The sequence below is a fragment of the Lactuca virosa genome, chromosome 5 (assembly GCF_052849685.1).
Source record: "Lactuca virosa cultivar CGN04683 chromosome 5, Lactuca_virosa_CGN04683_v6, whole genome shotgun sequence".
Lineage (NCBI taxonomy): Eukaryota > Viridiplantae > Streptophyta > Magnoliopsida > Asterales > Asteraceae > Lactuca > Lactuca virosa.
In genome coordinates, this window is record NC_136430.1 from 231080294 (window position 1) to 231099144 (window position 18851).

At 31.7% G+C, this 18851-nt stretch overlaps 2 protein-coding genes across 2 annotated transcripts; one reads left to right on the top strand and one right to left on the bottom strand.

Moving 5' to 3' along the window:
* The first annotated feature begins 1396 nt into the window (after positions 1-1396).
* Positions 1397-4142, top strand: LOC145112462 (uncharacterized). The gene is made up of 5 exons (XM_079048623.1): positions 1397-1514; positions 1586-1864; positions 2349-2444; positions 2736-2783; positions 3866-4142. Exons 1-5 carry the CDS (start codon positions 1397-1399, stop codon positions 3949-3951), a joined length of 627 nt encoding a protein of 208 aa, XP_078904749.1. The 3' UTR covers positions 3952-4142.
* Positions 4143-4858: 716 nt separating this feature from the next.
* On the bottom strand, positions 4859-5842 carry LOC145112463 (uncharacterized). Its single transcript, XM_079048624.1, has 2 exons — positions 5524-5842; positions 4859-5442 (listed from the first exon to the last, which is right to left on the bottom strand). Exons 1-2 carry the CDS (start codon positions 5840-5842, stop codon positions 4859-4861), a joined length of 903 nt encoding a protein of 300 aa, XP_078904750.1.
* Between the last annotated feature and the right edge of the window lie 13009 nt (positions 5843-18851).

The window sequence follows — 18851 nt, forward strand, 5'->3', positions numbered from 1 at the left end:
TGACATAAAAAAGTATCATTATAATGAAAAATTATTTTAGTGGCATAAAATAAGTGTCACTAAAACCTAAATCGCTGCAGCGACACAAATAAAAAGTGCCACTAAAAGTCTTTAGTGACACCTTTTCTAGTGACATTTTTTTTGTGCCGTTGATTACCGAGATAGCCTTTAGTGACATTTTTTTGGTTTTAATGACATTTTATCTGTGCCACTAAATGTCATTAGTAAAGGTTGCATTTAAGTATAGAAAAGGTTGCTTAGAGTATACAAAAGTTGCCTTAGTATATAAACAAGGTTGTATTATAAAAAGGTTGCATTTGTATAACACATGCAACTTTTTCATAAACGGTTGCATTTTCTAATAAAAGAGTCGCCTTAGGTCTAATGCACTTCACCTGATGCAATCATTGGTAAAGGGTTGCTTTAGGCATAACACTACCTTTTTAGAGCTTAATAAAACATTTTACCAGAATTGCCTTAGGTTCATTTTGTTGTAGTATGTGTTAACATTGTGTAAAAATAGAACTATGTTGTTAAAGTATATATAAATATATGTTATTATAAATAACTAATTTATTGTCTAAAAAATCAATTTTTTTTATATAAAATTAAAATTTTGACATAAAACATAATGATTATTATCTTGAGTCCTAAAATAAGACATACATATATACATATATATGAAAACAATAAGTTGTGGTTGTTATAATGGTTGAAGATAATATCACAAAATAAAATTCAAATCAACATGGTATAAAATAAATATTTATCTTGAACTGTATGATTATAATTGTTTATATCCGAAGGTTACACATGAACAAAATTATGTATAATTTTATACAAAGTCAATTTTAAAATAACTCATTTGGTAATTTTAAAATTTCGATCATGATGGTTTTTACAAATACAATTTATTATTTTTAGGTAAACATAATTTTTAATTCCATATAAATTTATTTTAACTTATTTTCCGATTTTCTTTAACTATTAAACATATAACTGAAGGACAGTGTCTCTTTATAACAGTGTCATCTGTAAAAAAAAATTCATTTCTTTTTTCTTTTTACTTGTTACGGTAGTGCTTTGTCCTTAGTAGGTGCTTTACATCCTTCCATCGCTCCCATTTTTTTGCGGTGGAATTGCAGATTAGTTCACCACCGCTCATCTTACTCTTTGTGTTTCATATGCCCACCGTCTTTATGATTCAAAAGCCTCGGTTGATGGGTGCTAAGGTTCGATTTAGGTATTGGCAGGTGTCCATTGATGTTGACGATGTCGGTGGGTCGGTGGGTATGCTTGGCTCGATTCTTCCAAATCCAAAACCCATTACTTCCAGAATAACCCAGAAAACCTACAATCGCTGTTCTTGCGTCTACTGCGCATACTGAAGAGGAACATGGTAAGTTCTGACGGTGACGATGAACCCTACCTCTGCAATCGGTTCAACATAATATTACCTCCTTCACCGTGCTTTGTTGATTTCAATTTTGGGATTAATCGATTCATTTATCAATGTTTGCTGTTGTTTAGAGGGTGTTTGACATAGCTTTTAAAGTAACTTTTAACTTTTATCTTTTTCTAAAAGTTAAAAAGAAGTTTGGTAACAGTGACTTTTCCAACTTTTACAATAGAGGAAATGACGTTTTTTTGAAAAGTCACGTAATCGTGACTTGTCCAACTTTTACAAAAGTGACTTTTTGCCTTTCAAAAGGTAAGCCAAACACGAGGTCATTTCAATTTTGTTCTTCAGTCGAGGATATTATTGGAGGAGAAGGGCGTTGTTCTGCTTCACATGTAACCAAAAATTACCTCAACAATGATGCTCCTCTTATAACCCTAGCTTCTCTCAAGAAACCCTTTTCTGGTATGTCGCATTTTTATCAAAAAATTAATTGCAATCAAACAAGACACGCACTTGACAGGTACCAAAGTTACTATCCGACAGTTTCCTATTAGGAAATAATTGTTGTACTCTTCATGACCATTGCACACATGCTGTTTCAAATCGACTTTTCCTAATTGAAAACAAAATACTCATTTCTTTTTAAATTTCTGTGCTTCAGTGATATCTTTGTGTGATGCTCTTATACACAAATTACATTATAGGTGATATTTTTTATCATAGTTTCTACTTCAAGGTTTGTCTACCACCTGCTCGATGAAATGCTTAAGAGAAACTTGTATTTCTTGTGTATTTTTTATCGAGATATACCACCATTGTTAGCATTAAAAATGATAGTGAGGTATTGTAACCAGACTATTTTTGCATAAATTTCCTTTCGTGTTTTTTTTTTTTTTTTTTTTTTTTTTTTTTTTTTTTGTGACAAATCACTTTCCTCTATGTACAGATTTCTACCAGTGGCATGAAAATTGGGGGAAAAAAATACTTCAGAAGTCTAGAGCTATACTCATGCCTTATTTCAGTAAAATCCTCTCCATTTTGGGTAATGTTTATTTGTAGTACACACCATTGGCTTTACTACTTCTTTAGACATAAAGTTAAGAAATGTTTGTGTATTGAGGGATTGTATTCAATTCTATGTTAAAAGGTGGAGGATTACATTTGTTAGGTACCAATTTCTTCATATGACTTCAATAACTTACAATAATTCAGATTTCATATCCTAGATAAGAAAATCTTTCTTAATATACCAGTTTTCATGATCAATGAACTTGAAGTTTATATGTTAAAGTCTATTTCAATAGCTAATCTTCTTTTTCGTCACATTCAATAGGTCAAGAGGCACACCGAATACAAATAGGGAATCATTTCCAATTATCAGGTACACTTATAAAAACTATTCGAAAAGGTTAATTTGTTAAAAATATATATCACCACGTTAAAGTACTAATCATGCTATTATTTGTAAACGTAACGATATGAAATATCTATATTCTTTTTTCATTTCATTATTTGTAAACGTAACGATATGAAATTGCTTGTTCAGGTATTATATAAAACTAAGATGCTTTAATTCTTCAGAAATTGTTTTAAGATTTTGTAAAGTTTATAGTATTAGTATTTTATTTATTATTAGGATCAATAGCACCTCATGTCATTGCCAATTGCATATTTTAATCTGTAAACCTTATGTTACTCAATAATAACTATTCTTATTAATTACAAAAGATTTTTACTTTCATTTTATTGAAGGGTATTTTAGCATTTGACTAAAAGTAACACTTTTGTTGAAGTACGATATTGATGGATGCTTTACAACACATAAAAGAAGAGGTTTAATGATGATTGGGTTTAGTTGTGAATTTGTGATTACTAGGGACCAGTACATGGATCAGATTTTGAAAAGGGCCTAATCCATGGAGCTGTGTGGTCTGTTAGTACTAATTGTTATACCATATTATTGTAATTCTAAATTATCTTTTGATCATCATTTCATCAAATAATGAAATTAGCTTAAATTATTGCTTTAATTTGAACAGATTAAGTTGTAGAGATCCCAGACATAAACAAGTGGACATATACATGCTATGCAAACCAACTAAACCATCAAATTATCATTCCACCAAACTGCTCTTCTTCCTGTAATTGCATCTCTGATATGATTTAATTATTAAATTAAAGTATACTTATTTCATTTTGGTTTTATTTATTGATCGGTATTTTAATTTTTTTTTTTTTGTGTGTGTTCTCGTGGCACATTTTTTTCCGGATCACATGTTTTATTGAGGTGAAATAAGCAGAGAAGCGTCGTCTAATCAATGGAAGAGTAACTAATCACAAGATTTGTTTCTCTTCAACAATGGAAGTGCTTGGAATAACAGTTTAATTGACATTTTTTGAACTTTTATGTTTTAAGTTTTAGTCCTTTTAGAGCTTATTATCATTTTGTTTTTCCAAGGACAGAGAGAAGAAGATTCAAGGCTAAACTAATTGAACCATATGTACTTTTGGATGAAACAACTATGTGCCCCAAACACGGAAGAAAATAAAGATGCATAAAGTTGTCGTTATATGCTTTATTTAGACTCCATGGAATTCACATATATGTAAATATTTCTCATTGGACACCATATTAGGAGTGAAGGGCATGTCTTTGTATAGCAACACCATATGAACAAAGGACATTATTGGGATTCAATATGTTTTAGAGGCAATAAAGGTCAAACACTATGTGTGTGTAGTGGGCAGTTTTGAAATTATATTCAATTAGGCTGGAGGGAGTGGTGCCACCGAAACCGCACTCCCTCCACCGCCACATAAGCGCCATGTCATTTTTTACCACTCAAGTGTGGTTTCTTGCCACACCAAGGGAGTGGTGGCACATTTTTAGTTTATTTATTTATTTATTTTTTGTTTTTTTTAGCTATTTTAATTAAAACTTCTTTTTTAATAAAAAACATAATTTTTCATTACTTGAAAATTAAAAAAAACATTACATTGAAAATTCAAAAAACATTACATTGCATTACACAAAAAAAAAAAAAAAACAACGAAAACCACACACATGACATTAAAATAATCCTAAAAACTTAAAAAAACACAAATAAAATAACTAAAGCAAACTACATAAAATCGTTCTCCGAGAACTCGTCTTCGGAGTCATCCGGTGGAATCCAAATTAAGGTTAATGTTTTGAACCCCGTAAATGTGTTCCACAAAGTCATTGCGAAGATTGTGAAATGTTTCAGTACAACGTATCTCTGCTCTCCTGTTCATATACTATTCGCCACCAATTTCTATTGGTTGTGTCTCTGGTATGGTTTCTTCCTCGTCAAACGCACATATCGCTCTTCCTTCGTCTTCAATAATCATGTTATGCAATATGAGACATGTATACATGATTTCTTGAAGTTTTTCCTCGCCTAAATGAACTGCTGGTTTTTTCAATATGAACCATCATTTCTTCAGAGCTCCAAAAGCACGCTCAACATCCTTCCTAGCTCTTTTTTGAGCTCTCTTGAATTGTTTTCGTCTAGAACCATGTGGACACGTAAACGATTTAACAAACACAGCATACTCAGGATAGATTCCATCGACTAGATAATAACCATACTTATATGGCGTTCCATGCACTTCAAAAGAAGAATCAGGTGCGGATCCATCGTATATGTTGTTAAATATAGGTGAACGATTAAGAACGTTGATGTCGTTAATCGAACCAGGAGAACCAAAAAAAGCATGCCAAATCCACAGATCTTGTGATGCAACTGCTTCAAGTATGACCGTTGGGTGACCATGATCACCTCGGGTAAATTGCCCATGATATGACGTAGGGCAATTTTCCCATGCCCAATGGAGACAATCTAAGCTTCCTAGCATTCCAGGAAACCCATGCACACTAGCATGATGAGCTTGCAATTGCAAGATGTCATTACGTGTAGGCTTACGTAAATATTTTGGACCATAAAACTGAATCATAGTTTGGCAGAAAAAGTGGAGACTGTCTCGTGCGATCCTAGCAGACATCCTAAAACTTTCGTCTAACGCATCATGCAGAATGCCATATGCTAACTAACGAAGTGCGGCCGTGCATTTTTGTAAGGGAGTGGAACCGGGTGTACCTCTAGCATCGTAGCGTTGTTGAAAAAAACTGCACTCCCTCGTTACATCTTCAACTATACGTTCGTATAAACCTTTGGACATTCTGAAGCGCCTACGAAAATAATACCCTTGATAAGTGGTATTCTCTTGAAAATAGTCTTGTACCAAACGTTGGTTGGTTTCTTCACGATTTCTGAAAATATATCTTCGTGTTCTCCGTTGAGAACTTGCAGCTGCGTTATTGCATAAAGCATCGTATGTTTGTTCCGCCATTTGAGCACACGCAACAGTGGCATCAAAAATAGTCTTAAATTCTTCAGAAGATGAAGAAGATGACATTTTTTTAGAGAGATTGGTAATTTTTTTTAAAAGTTGAGAGAGAAAGGTTTGTATTGTGTGAAAAAAATGAAGTGTTTGTATATATTTAGGAAAGAAAGGCAAAAAGGAAAAAAAAATTAAAATTTATTGCAAAGACCGTTCAACGGTCAAAACACTCAACAACCAATCACGATTCGCGGTATTCTCCAGCCGTAGTGCGGCCAAAACCACACAAAACCGCAATCTGGGGGCGGTGTGCGCGGCTGAGGTGGCCCAAACCGCGGCCACACCCTCCGGCCTAACATGGCTACATTTTATGGAAGCCACTTTTATGTTTCTTTGGCTACAAAATCCCTTGTGACAAAAAACCGACAGGTAACAAACACCCATCTAACCCATACAGTGCATGTGATACTACATTAGTTGTTAATTAATTTAAAAAGTTTTTATTTCGATTATTTTAAATACTTAAAAAACTAATTTTTAGATATTTTTCTAGTTTGTTTGACATCTCAAATGCCCAAATGACATTAATAATATTATGCATAATTTATAGTTTCATAATATCATTAAGTATTGTTATTTTAAATTTATTTACAACTTTAAAATTTTTAAATCTTTATATCAATTATGAAACGTTATTGTGCCGATATGCTCTCGGAAGGTACTTCATGGGAGAGGAACCAATTATTTTTTTTATTCATTCAAAAGTTACACATGTTTAGAAAATTAGTGATTTTAATAAAATTACAAACACATTACTTTCAGTTTGGAGGATATCAAGAAAGAAGGTTAGATGTTGCACACTTATGACTTATGTAATATATTCATGGCCTTTACAATGCAAAATGCACCTATAAGTTTTTTGATATTTGTCATTTTTAATGTAAATTGAAAGTTATATATACCTTTTGCTAATATGCGATGTGATATAATAGTTTAATTTATTTAGGTATATTTGAATGTTGCCCCATTGATCCATGTTTCAAGTTATTTTGTGGTTTTGTTGTTTAACGAGGCAAATTTTTTGTTTTAGGTGATCCTTTAAAAGCTAAAAAACCAACTTTTTTATATAGACATAAAAAGTATTTCTATTTTCATTTCATATCTATGGTGAGTTAAAATAAAGCAAATAATATTATTATTTAATTTTTTTCAAACTTGTTTAGAATGTGTTTCTTGGCTTTCTAATATCATGAAAGAAACATATTGTTATTTAATACTCCCTCCGTCCCAATATTATTGTCCACAGACAAAAAAAACACACATATTAAGAAAAACATTAATTACCACTAACTTTATTTAATAAAATGACAGTTTTGTCCTTACTTTGCATTTAATGTTCTATTAAATGCTTAGTTGGTTAAGCAATAATGAGGGGGTATTTTGGTAAAAATGATATTTATTTTTAGAAGTGGACTATTATTTTGGGACAAACCAAAAAGGAAAGATGGACTATAATTTTGGGACGGAGGGAGTAATTATTAAAATTTTTAATGAGTGATGAACAACACCCCCACGTCCACGCTAATGAGCTGGTTTTATGTGCATAATCTTTATTACGGAGGGAAATTTAGTGGTCCTTGACAATTTGACATCAATGATAAAGAATTTAAACTCAAAAAATATAAAAATAACAATGATTTACGTAAAGTCGGCATGTGAGTTTTGATTGAACAACAATTCATATTTCCTTTGTAGTTAACTTGTTAATTCCACTAAATATAAAAACATAGTAACACCTAAAGGTAAGAAAAAAAAATGTTTGTGCTGCAATGGTAATAAATTACGTTATATAGGCTTTCATGAGTTAGTACTTAAAATACTTCAAGTTTCATCATAAGTGAAAAAGTCTTTGGAGTTGTAGTATTTAAAAGATACATTGAATTTTGATTGCTTAATAAGGATACGAAATAAATTAAAAAAAAAACTATTAAATAGTTGTGATTAACCGGTTGAATGTTGAGAGATTGTGAAAGTTTCAAATAAATATGGTTTAAGAAGTTGAATCATAAAGTTTGTGTTGCAATGGTAATAAGTTACATTATATAGGCTTTCATGAGTTAGTATTCCGAATGTTTGAAGTTCCATCATAAGTTAGAGTTGTAGTATTTAAAAAACAAGTTAGAACTTTGAATACTTAATAATTATAATATATAAGCTAAAAAAACTATTGAATAATTGTCATTCGCTTAAATATTAAAAAGTCATGAAAGTTTCAAATAAATATGATGTAGTGATCTATCTTATTTTAAGGGATATTCATTTGTATAGTCTCTCTCTCTCTCTCTCTCTCTCTCTCTCTCTCTCTATATATATATATATATATATATATATATATATATATATATATATATATATATATATATATATATATATATATATATCGCGTAAATAATAACAACAATCGAGAATTTTTTTTTTTGCCTAAGTTGAATTTGAGTGATTTAAACAAATGGTTGTTTTATTGATAACCATATATAATATCACCATGATTAGCAACTCAATTTTTTGAATAGACATTAAATATTGGACACGAAAACCATACAGTTATAAATTGGATCATTGTATTATTTTTATAATAAAAACATATATGGTCATATTGAATAAAAATAAACAGTTGCAAGAAAGATATGCAATTATAAATACATATATTATATTGCTAGCTTCATATCTTGTTTGTTACTGTTTCATTTCAATGCAAATATTGTTTGCTACTGTTTCATTTGAATTTAAAGGTTGTACTTCTAATAAAAATCTATTATAGTATTATGATAATAAATAATGTAAAGGGTTTATGTATGTTGAATACAAATGAAATAGTAGCAACCAAGAATGGTTTTGTTCTTTTATCTCATTAGCATAATGGTATCCGAAAAGGAAGAAACATATTGTTACGTAACAATCTACAAAATAAACATCAATTTTAAGATTGTAGATCTAGCCTAATAAAAATCTATGAAGATATATAATCATAATTAATGAAGAAAAAAAGAATAGAACCATGTGGGTATAATCTTGAGAGGAGAAATTGAAGGTCTTTCCATGGCAAAGACCTACAATCTTCTGTTTTCCTTTTTTCTTTGTCAATCACAAGCTTCATAAGAGTAGGCGGTGACAAAGACCTGCAATCTTTTGTTTTGCTTGTGAATTAATCATCGACCGAATGACTACAAGATAGAAAAGATTTCACCAGAACCTGTTCAATGTGAACCCAAGCTCATCTGCTTTGGACAACAACCCTTCCTTTTTCATGTTTCTCAATACTGTAACCATCTATTTCCTGTTGAATATGTGAATTTCTACTTCTTCAAGCACCCCAATCCCAGACAACTGTTTTTTTTTAACATGTGTAGTATTTGTTCACCACATATTGTACTTCACATCTAAATCAAAGGGAGATAATTATCAAACTTTAAACACTAATGAAACTTTATCTAAGTTTGTTAAGATATTCAATGTAATAGAATTTATAGGCATGTAAAATTTTATGAAAACGGAGTACTTTTTTCATAAAATAGAGTCTAATCCATACAAACAAATAAACACCCAAAACTACAAAACTCACCATTGTTTAACCTAATAGATATTTAATTCACATAAACAAAATGTTTAAACCTAAGTGTTTTGTTTCAGCACATTGTTGGCAGAAATTAAACCTGAGAAATAGGATAACCAAGATCAAAACCCCATTAATCTCCATCAGTGTAGGCTGAACGCTAGCCATCTACATATGACACGAAATGGCTTAAAAGATTAAAGAGTACATATAAGACATTTACAAAAAGTAAAACTATCTATTTGACTGAGGCATTCCATCAAACACCTTGAGTGCAATCTTTAGACTATAATGATTCAGATAAGAATTCAAAGTGTTCACATCATCTCATTGATCAAACCCATAGACAAAAGGGGAGAGAATGTTGATACCTTAGGTTTAAGAAGAAAGGCGATGATTTTACTATCTTTAGACTATTATATGGCCGATTTCATTATTTTGAATCCGATTCCACTCTCTTTAGCCACCATCGTTCCATCAATGTGCTGTGTCTTTGTAGTAGAAGTAAGAAACGGTGAGTATGGCGGATATATGACCGACATTTAGGGTTGCTAAGATTTCGGTATTTCAAAATCAATTCGATTTTGGAAGGGACCGTGATTTATGTAATTTGTGATTTCAAATTTGAAAATTTGAGATAGATAAAGAAAATGCAGCGGGATAGAAACAATTGAAGACACGTGTAATTTTCTAGAAGACCTAACAAAAATATTGAAAATTCTAAAAAAATGACAAGTGGCATATAAACTACTCTTTTATTAAGTAGGAGGACATATATATATATATATATATATATATATATATATATATATATATATATATATATATATATACTAGGTTATAACCCGTGGTAACCACGATTATAAAATTAAACGAATTTTTATAGTTAAAAATCATAATTATTAACCAATTATTTTCAAAAAGTTATTCAATAAAAGAGTTATGTGATTGTCAAGTAACTTAATAATAGTTGATTCAAATTAACATGTGAAATTATTTTTTAAGATACAATGAGAAATTATTTATGTGTAAATTAATAAAAACAAATAATGATATTATTTTATAAAATATAAATTGATTATAAAATAAAACAACCATATTGCTATCCCCCCACCCCCCCCCCCCCCAAAAAAAATAATAATAATAATAATAATAATAATAGAGCTTACAATGGTATTTCTCGAAAAGTTTGTAAACTGCATTGTTATTTCTAAAACATATTAGAATGTATGTTGCGGTATTACATAAAGTAGTTGTGATTTTAATTTGCAACTAATATATGCCATCTGATAGTGAACCACAATGACCGAGAAAAAATAAATATAACCAATAGATGCTACTGTGCTAACCATGTAATTAAACATTTGCATGAAAGACTCCTGTTATTTTTTTTTTGAAATATTGCCTTGTACTTGGAAAGTACAATGCTATAATTAGCTAATGCAATGTAATTTACCAAAGTACAATGCCAAAAAAAGTTATTTGCAAGAAAATATAGTATTATATTATAATGCAAATTAATAATTATGTAATGCAATGTAAGTTATCATAATCCAGTGCTAAAAACATATTAGAGGGATGGTGTTTGTCTAAAAGATCACATGAATGGTCCTTTCAATGTAAGATATTATGAAAAACAAAATTTTAAAAGCAAGAAATAGGAACATACGTTTATCTAAATATTGTATTTATCCTTTTTAACCTTTAAAATATTATATTTACCAAAATATATTTTATAAATGTTATTTAAGAATTTATAATAAATTTATAGATTTTAAAATCATATAATTTAAAAATACATAATAGATTTATCATATTACCCTTAAATATGAAAACCATTAAATAAATTGACCTGGTTTCCCTGACCTTTATCACATTAACCCTGATCACGCACACAAATACAAACTCCAAAACCTTCGTTGTTGTTTGCAAGAAGCCCAGACCTCATTACCACTTTCATTCAACCAATTGAAGTACCTTTATGTCACCATTACAGAGAGTAAATGTCCATGTATAAATTATAGTAATAGTCCTTGTAAAGAAAAAGTTTTTGCAAAAATGGTCCCTATAAGTTAAACGACTCCTGTTCAGAAAAACATTTTACAAAAGTGGCCTTTGTTGTGTTAATTGCCATTACTGAAAGTAATGTTCAATGTGTAAATTACAACATTAGTCCCTGTGAAGAAGACATTTTTGCAGAAATGAGCCCTAAAAGTCAAAAACAGTCGATGTTCAAAAATCTTTTTACAGAAATGGTCCTTATAAGTCACCATGATAGAAAATAATGGTCACTGTATAAATTATAGTAATAGTCCCTATATAGAAAACATTTATGCATAAAGGGTCCTTATAAGTCATCATATATACCAATTAGACAGCAAATGCAAATACATAAAAAGAAAACTATATCAAAAGATTAAGGCCACGTTCTAACAAAAGAATATAGTCTAAATACTGGATACTTGATCCTTATTTTATATCGAAAAAAATAGTTCAACCAAACAAAACATATAAAAATGACAACCTATCGCATACCCTTGTTCCTTCTTTTAGATGTTGATGTTTCGCTTGGATCCAAACATTGAGTTGTGGGATTCTTGCTTGTCTTTTCATGATGTCCATACTTAACACATCGCGATAAGAAATAAAGATATAGAGATAGAATTGCACAACAGCACCCACAAAAAACATTAAACTTTAGGAAAGTATGCAGAAATAGCAATAAACTTTCATCTTTGACTCGATAAATAGCATCCAACAAAATGACTATTACATCTCATTATGTTCATCTAAACTTAACATTAGTTCTAATCATGTAATCTCAAACCAGAAATAGCAACACCTTTGAACGAAGAAATTGTAACAACTAAATGAAAAATTACATCTCAGTTCTAGAGTTTTGTTGTATTTGTGGTCAACAAAGTACTCCATTTTGATAATGAATGTCAAGCTACATGTTACTTTTCATCTCAACATTAATAAAAAAATTTGCCAGAAAAGCCAACTGCAATTGCTACAAATACAATAATGTTTTTTAATTCACAAAAATACAACATTAATTAGCTTCTATAGTATATACACTATATCCAGATTGCACCATCATCTTCTGATGAACAACATTGTACACGTTTTAAGATGATCATAATTTATTAATTCATATGTCATGAGTTTATGAGATTATCCTTAACCCAAATTAAGTATTCGTGGCCTAAAGCCCAAACAATGAGAGATACCATTTTACTTATCTGCTTCTTCAACAAACATCACAAAATTAATTAAAAAAATAAGAAAAAGAAAACACAAAAACCAGCAACAATTGAAAAGGACAATTAAAAGAAGTCGGCTCTGTACCTTACCTTGTATGTTTTTATCATTATCTTCAATATATGATCTACTTCTTTTGAAAGCTATCTGAAACAAAAGACAGAGGCTTTACAAATTGTGTATAGACAATTTGTGAAACAGAAAGAACAGAAGTAGGATGATAGATAAATGAAAGAAAGCAAGATACGATAAGATTTGTGTGGGGGAGTGGTGGTGTAACCGAGGCGACTGCATCTTCTAGCTCTATACATGGAAGCCACTTCAGACCAACTCTGATCTCAAGATAAAGCGGATGGTCGCACTCTTATCAACATGTCCTTTCTTCGTTATCCTTCAACAACACCAAAAAGAACAACATATAGACAATATATTGTTCTGTGATAACCAGGGATCATAATGAAGTCGAACAACCCTAAAATCACGTATAGACAAATTTAAATCCAAAACTGAAATACAAAAAAGAAACACAAATACCCCATAGTCGAAAATCTATGATTTGACTTCAGTAAAGAAGACGAATATACCAATGAACCTTTACTTTGTTAAGAATTCCAAAAAAGAAGGAGTGGATCGAGATAGAGGATAAATTAGGGTTTATCAACAAATTAATAGATGGAGATGTGTAATTTTGAGTACGTTGAAATTATTCAAACTTCCAATAAGATAATAGAAATTAGATTTAACCCATTTGCAACAAAATGCAGTTGAATAAACCCTAAAAATCTGTAGATGGAGATATATGTGAAGAGCGAGATTTAGGCAATTGAAGCTCACATTTGGTAACTTGGAGCAGATAATTAAGAATTTCAAATTTTTGATTGCACGTTTCACGGGATCTGATTTGGAGATTGCTTTTTAATTAAGGAGATATATATGAGCGGGAAAATACAATAGCCCCGATTTGGAGATTGCTTTTTAATTAAGGAGATATATATGAGCGGGAAAATACAATAGCCCGTAAACAGAAAAATGACACCTGGCAAAATAGAGTGTAAAAAATGACAAGTGGCGTTTAAGGGAGGTTTTTATTAAGTATGGAGATATATTTATATATATATAGAGAGAGAGAACAATTATAAAATCGGGAATGCGAAAACAAATCTGGAACACATATTTCAAATCTGCCGTTTAAGTGCTACAGCGTACCGGGAGGACGGAACAAATAATATATATATATATATATATATATATATATATATATAGTTACGTTCAAATGTTTATACTATCTATTGTGTGCACGTAGGATTGATTCTAAACCAATTATTTTAATAAAATAATTAATGCATATTAAATGTTGAACATTTAATTAATACTCATTATATATTCAACATGTAATATGCATTAATTACTTTCTTAAAATAACTAAAATGATTGGTTCACAATCAATCCTACATGCACACAATAGATAGTTAGAACACAATAACCTAACCGTATATATATATATATATATATATATATATATATATATATATATATATATATATATGAATAAGTCTGTGTCTATTCACACATGATTATTCATATATGAATATGGTGGTTGGTGGCGGAGGTGGTGGTGGCAACGGCGGCGGTGGTGACATTGGCGGTGGGGGAGGTGTTGGTGACGATGACATAAATTTATATGTGAATACGCATATACTTATTCATATTTGAATTGATATATTCATATATAAATAAGTATATTAATATATTCATATATAAACAAGTATGTGTCTATTCTCAAGTGATTGTTCATATATGAATATGGCTGTTGGTGGCGGAGGTGGTGGCGGTGGTTGTGGCAGTGGTGGTTGCGGTAGGGGGGGTGGTAAACATGAGAATATACTTAACTTTATATTCATGTATAAATAATACATTCCTCTGTTGCACCGATATGCTGGAGGGTTTTGCGGCAAAAAAACAAATGAGGTCTAGTGTTGGTTGCAGTGGTGGTGGTTTATATTCACATATGAATATTACATTTCATCGTCGCGTCGGTACGAGGGAAGCCTCCCTCTTTTTTATTTTTCCCTCTTCAAGGCCCCCATATTTATTATTGAGGAATTGGAAAAATTAAGGAGGTGCTTTTTATGGGGCGGAAATGATGAAAAGTGCAATATAAGTTAGGTTGCATGGAAGGTTGTCCTTAGACCGAAAGAAAAAGGAGGTCTACGGGTGGGTTCTCTTATCTCTGAATCTAGCTCTCCTTTCTAAATGGATGTGGAGATTCGAGAAGGAAAAATATAACTTATGGAGGCGCGTTATCTTAGGTATTCACAATTGTTACCGGAAGCTGGCTGTCGCATGGGCAAAAAATCATTACCAGGAACGTGGAATAAGATTGTGAAAACTATAAATGTACTTGGCGATATAAACATCAACTTTTCTTTAGTTTTCGATTTTCATGTAGGAGATGGATCACAACCATTGTTCTGGTTAGATGTTCGGCTGGGGGACGAAAATATTACCAACAAATTTCTGTCTCTTTTTGCTTTAGATAGGCGGAACCGCAGAAGACTTGTTCCGTTTCAAAGAGATAGGTTGGAGACAAGTTTTGTGGGATTGGAGGAGGTAGCCAAGTAACCCTAGTAAATTGTTGGATCTGGGTACACTTGAAGATATGATTAGTCGCTTTGTGAGAGGCAGTGGCTGTGATTCTTGGAGATCTAGGATATCGGGAGATGAAATTTTTTACATTCGGATTCAAGGGTTATAATCTACTGTAAGGTGACCACTCTGATCTACAACTCCACGGTTTGGATTCACCTGGTTTATCTTAAATGCATTTGTTTCATGTGGCATGCTTGTTTGGGTCGCATCCCATCGGCGATGGCCCCATCTAGGAGAGGCGTAAATCTAACTTCTAGTTCATGTCGTATGTGATCTAATAGGGTGGATGATGCATACTATTTTCTTCTAGGATGCCCTCTCACTTCTAATGCCCTGTAGTGGATTTTTAATTGGTACGGTATCCCTTTCCAACGGTTCGATACAGTTTCTAATTTCGTTAACTTTGGGGCATCTTGAGGGAATTCTCCCAAAAAGAGGAAAATTTTCATTGCAATCTACTATGGATTCCTGTGGAAAGCTTGGAAGGCCATAAATGATGCAGAGCTCAACAAGGTACTTACAATTCACTTCAAACTGGCACATAATATTTTGTCTATGGTTTTTAGTTGGTTAAAACATAGGGAAAATTTTGGTAACTGTAAATGGAAAAATTGGTGTTGTTCTCCTTTTGACATTTTGTAAGTTGTTGTTTGTTTCCTTTTTGCCCAACCTTTCTTCTTGTTAAGCTATGGTTTTATAATATCGATCGGTTAAAAAAAAAGCATTGACGGTTGTATGAGATAAAGTGGTTTCAAATTAGAAGAAAACCGTTTGTCGAAGTCGAAATCCAATTAGTTTAGTGAATTACATATATGCCCTTAAAGTCTCAATTTAAATTATAAATTTAGATCTCATGTAAGGATTATGTGTTGAATATGATAGGTTCTTTTAATTTTCACATAAATACGTTTTCGCACGAGCCTTCCTTTATATATATATATATATATATATATATATATATATATATATATATATATATATATATATATATATATATATATATATATATATATATATATATATATATATATATATATATATATATATATATATAGGGAGAGTTTATATTGTGTTGGAAAATTTTAATATAAATATTTAACTTTTACTAACTTTGAACATATATACATATATACATATGTTGTATATATAATTAACTTTAAGTGAGTTTGTGTTCTCATCCGTGAGAACTTCGAAACGATATATTATATGTCCGAAATGGAGTATATGTGAATGAGATATCGATATTCAAAATAGGTATTTGAGAATAAAGTTAGAAAAAAAGATGAATGTGTGAATGAGTCCCACATTGGTAGAAAGGCCAAACTCAACTAGGTTTATAAGCTTGAATGCATGAAAGACTTACAAGCTTGTGTCTATGGTTTTACTTCAAGATCTACCCGCATGTAGGGAGGGTGCAAATCTTGGATTTCGTAGACCAAAACCACCGAACTCGCACATGGGCGCGACCTGCGGATACGAATGCAGCTTCGAAAACTCGGGCTCGCATAACCCTCATTTTTGCTAAACTTGATAGTTTTGGTCCCTAGTTGAATTTTGTAACTGATGCATTAATTATGTATTTAATGACATTTAGTGCCTCAATCAATTCCTTAATGAAGATTGATTTGTTGCTGTTATTTGTTCAAATATAAAAGGAGACCTCCACTGTCTCATTCAACATACGAATGAAAATACTTTGCTTTCTCCTCCTTTTCTGTACACATACTTTCGACGATTCTTTCGGGCAAGTGGATATATCCGGCAGTACATACTGTTAAGGTTGTTGTACCTTGGGAACAGACGATGAATATGTTTAAGGGAATCTAGTCCAACTCGAGCCTCATCCACTGCGTGTATTACTAACATGCTCTTACATGAATATTCAAAGAAGAAAACGAAGCCCTTAGATAACGGTCTTAAGCATAATTTCTTTGTTCTTTATATTTCGTTTTCTGTTCTTTTTATTTTAAATGGATTGTTTGTCGATTTTTCCTGTAATCGATTTAATTGTCATTGCGATCCTTTTAGAATGAATGGAACTCCTGTTAATAATGGATCTCCTATTGCTGCTGGTAACCCTGCTGTGAACCCAAATGCACCTGTTCCAAACATCATGGTTAATCATGTTGAACGACCTGAATTTTTTTTTGGTCTGAACTTCAAGAGGTGGAAGCAGAAGATGTTATTCTACTTGACCACCTTGAACTTGGCTCATTTCCTAATAGAAACTGTTCCCATAATTGCTGAGGGACAGACTGATGTTCAATCTGTGAATGCAGTGGATGCTTGGAAGCATTCTGAATTTCTGTGCCGCAACTATGTGTTGAATGGGCTAACTGATTCACCTTATAATGTTTATTGTAAAGTTGTGACTGCTAAGGTGTTGGGTTATGAGCAATACATCAATCCTATGGTGTACATGCAAACCCTAATGCTTAGATCTAGTTTTTCTAGTTGTACATGCAATAATTATCCAAGGCTTGCAAAACCTAATCTAGCATACAAAACCCGAAATCAATAACTAAAACAAGTTTAGATGATTACCTTTCAATTTTAGCAAGAATCTTCAATCTTTGAGAGCCTTAGTATCACAAGTGTAATACCTCTAATCGATCATAAACACCAAGGCAATTGGAGAATGATGGAGAGAGGGGAATGGGGGCTCAAAATCGGCTGGAACTCTTCTAGGGTTTCAAGTGGCCGGTTTCACTATCCCAAGGGGTCCTTATATAGCTTCAAAATTAGGGTTTCAGTCAAATCCCTAACTTGGTTGCTTAAGCCCTAAGCAGCCCATATGAATCTTCCAGAATCAAGCCCTTGGACGAAATCCTTATGGGCTCCCATAAGATTTCGTCCATCCCTTGCTTTAGGGATCCACAGTCCAAATTCCAATTATCTTATAATTACAATTCCAGTCCCCTTAGTTCAATTAATATATTTTTGACCACAAAATTAATTCTTAATTAATTCTTGATCAATATTAATTAAACAATATGATTTCTCTTTTAAAATATAACTCATATAATATATTAATAAACCATAATAACCTCTTTCTCCATTATTCATCCAGTCAAGTTGCTTCGGTGAAGGCAACCCAAAAGGACCATGCTACAACCGGGTCAAGTACATACCAAATATAGTTATGGGCTTAGACACTAATCCAACAGTCTCCCACTTGGATAAGTCTAATAACTATAAATGTAAATACGACTTCAAGATCCGATTAGCAATCGTAGCTCTCAAAAGCTGCTGTCGAACTCTGACATGTCCTTTAGATAAGGGATCGTATATTCCTCCGTTCTCAAGATATCGTGTGGACAATTACATGGAACATAGTCATACTTATTGTCCAACAGTTTGTTTCTCGATCTCTGATTTGTCTGACATAGAACTAAATTGAACACATCAACTTAGTCCTGACCGGGCCCGGCACATAAGTCAAAAATAATCATCGAGGGGCCCAAGATATCTCTTTTACCCTCATAGGATAAAAGGAATAGATAAACTTCGACTTATATGCTTGTACTATTTACTTATCAAATCGTACACAACAATGCG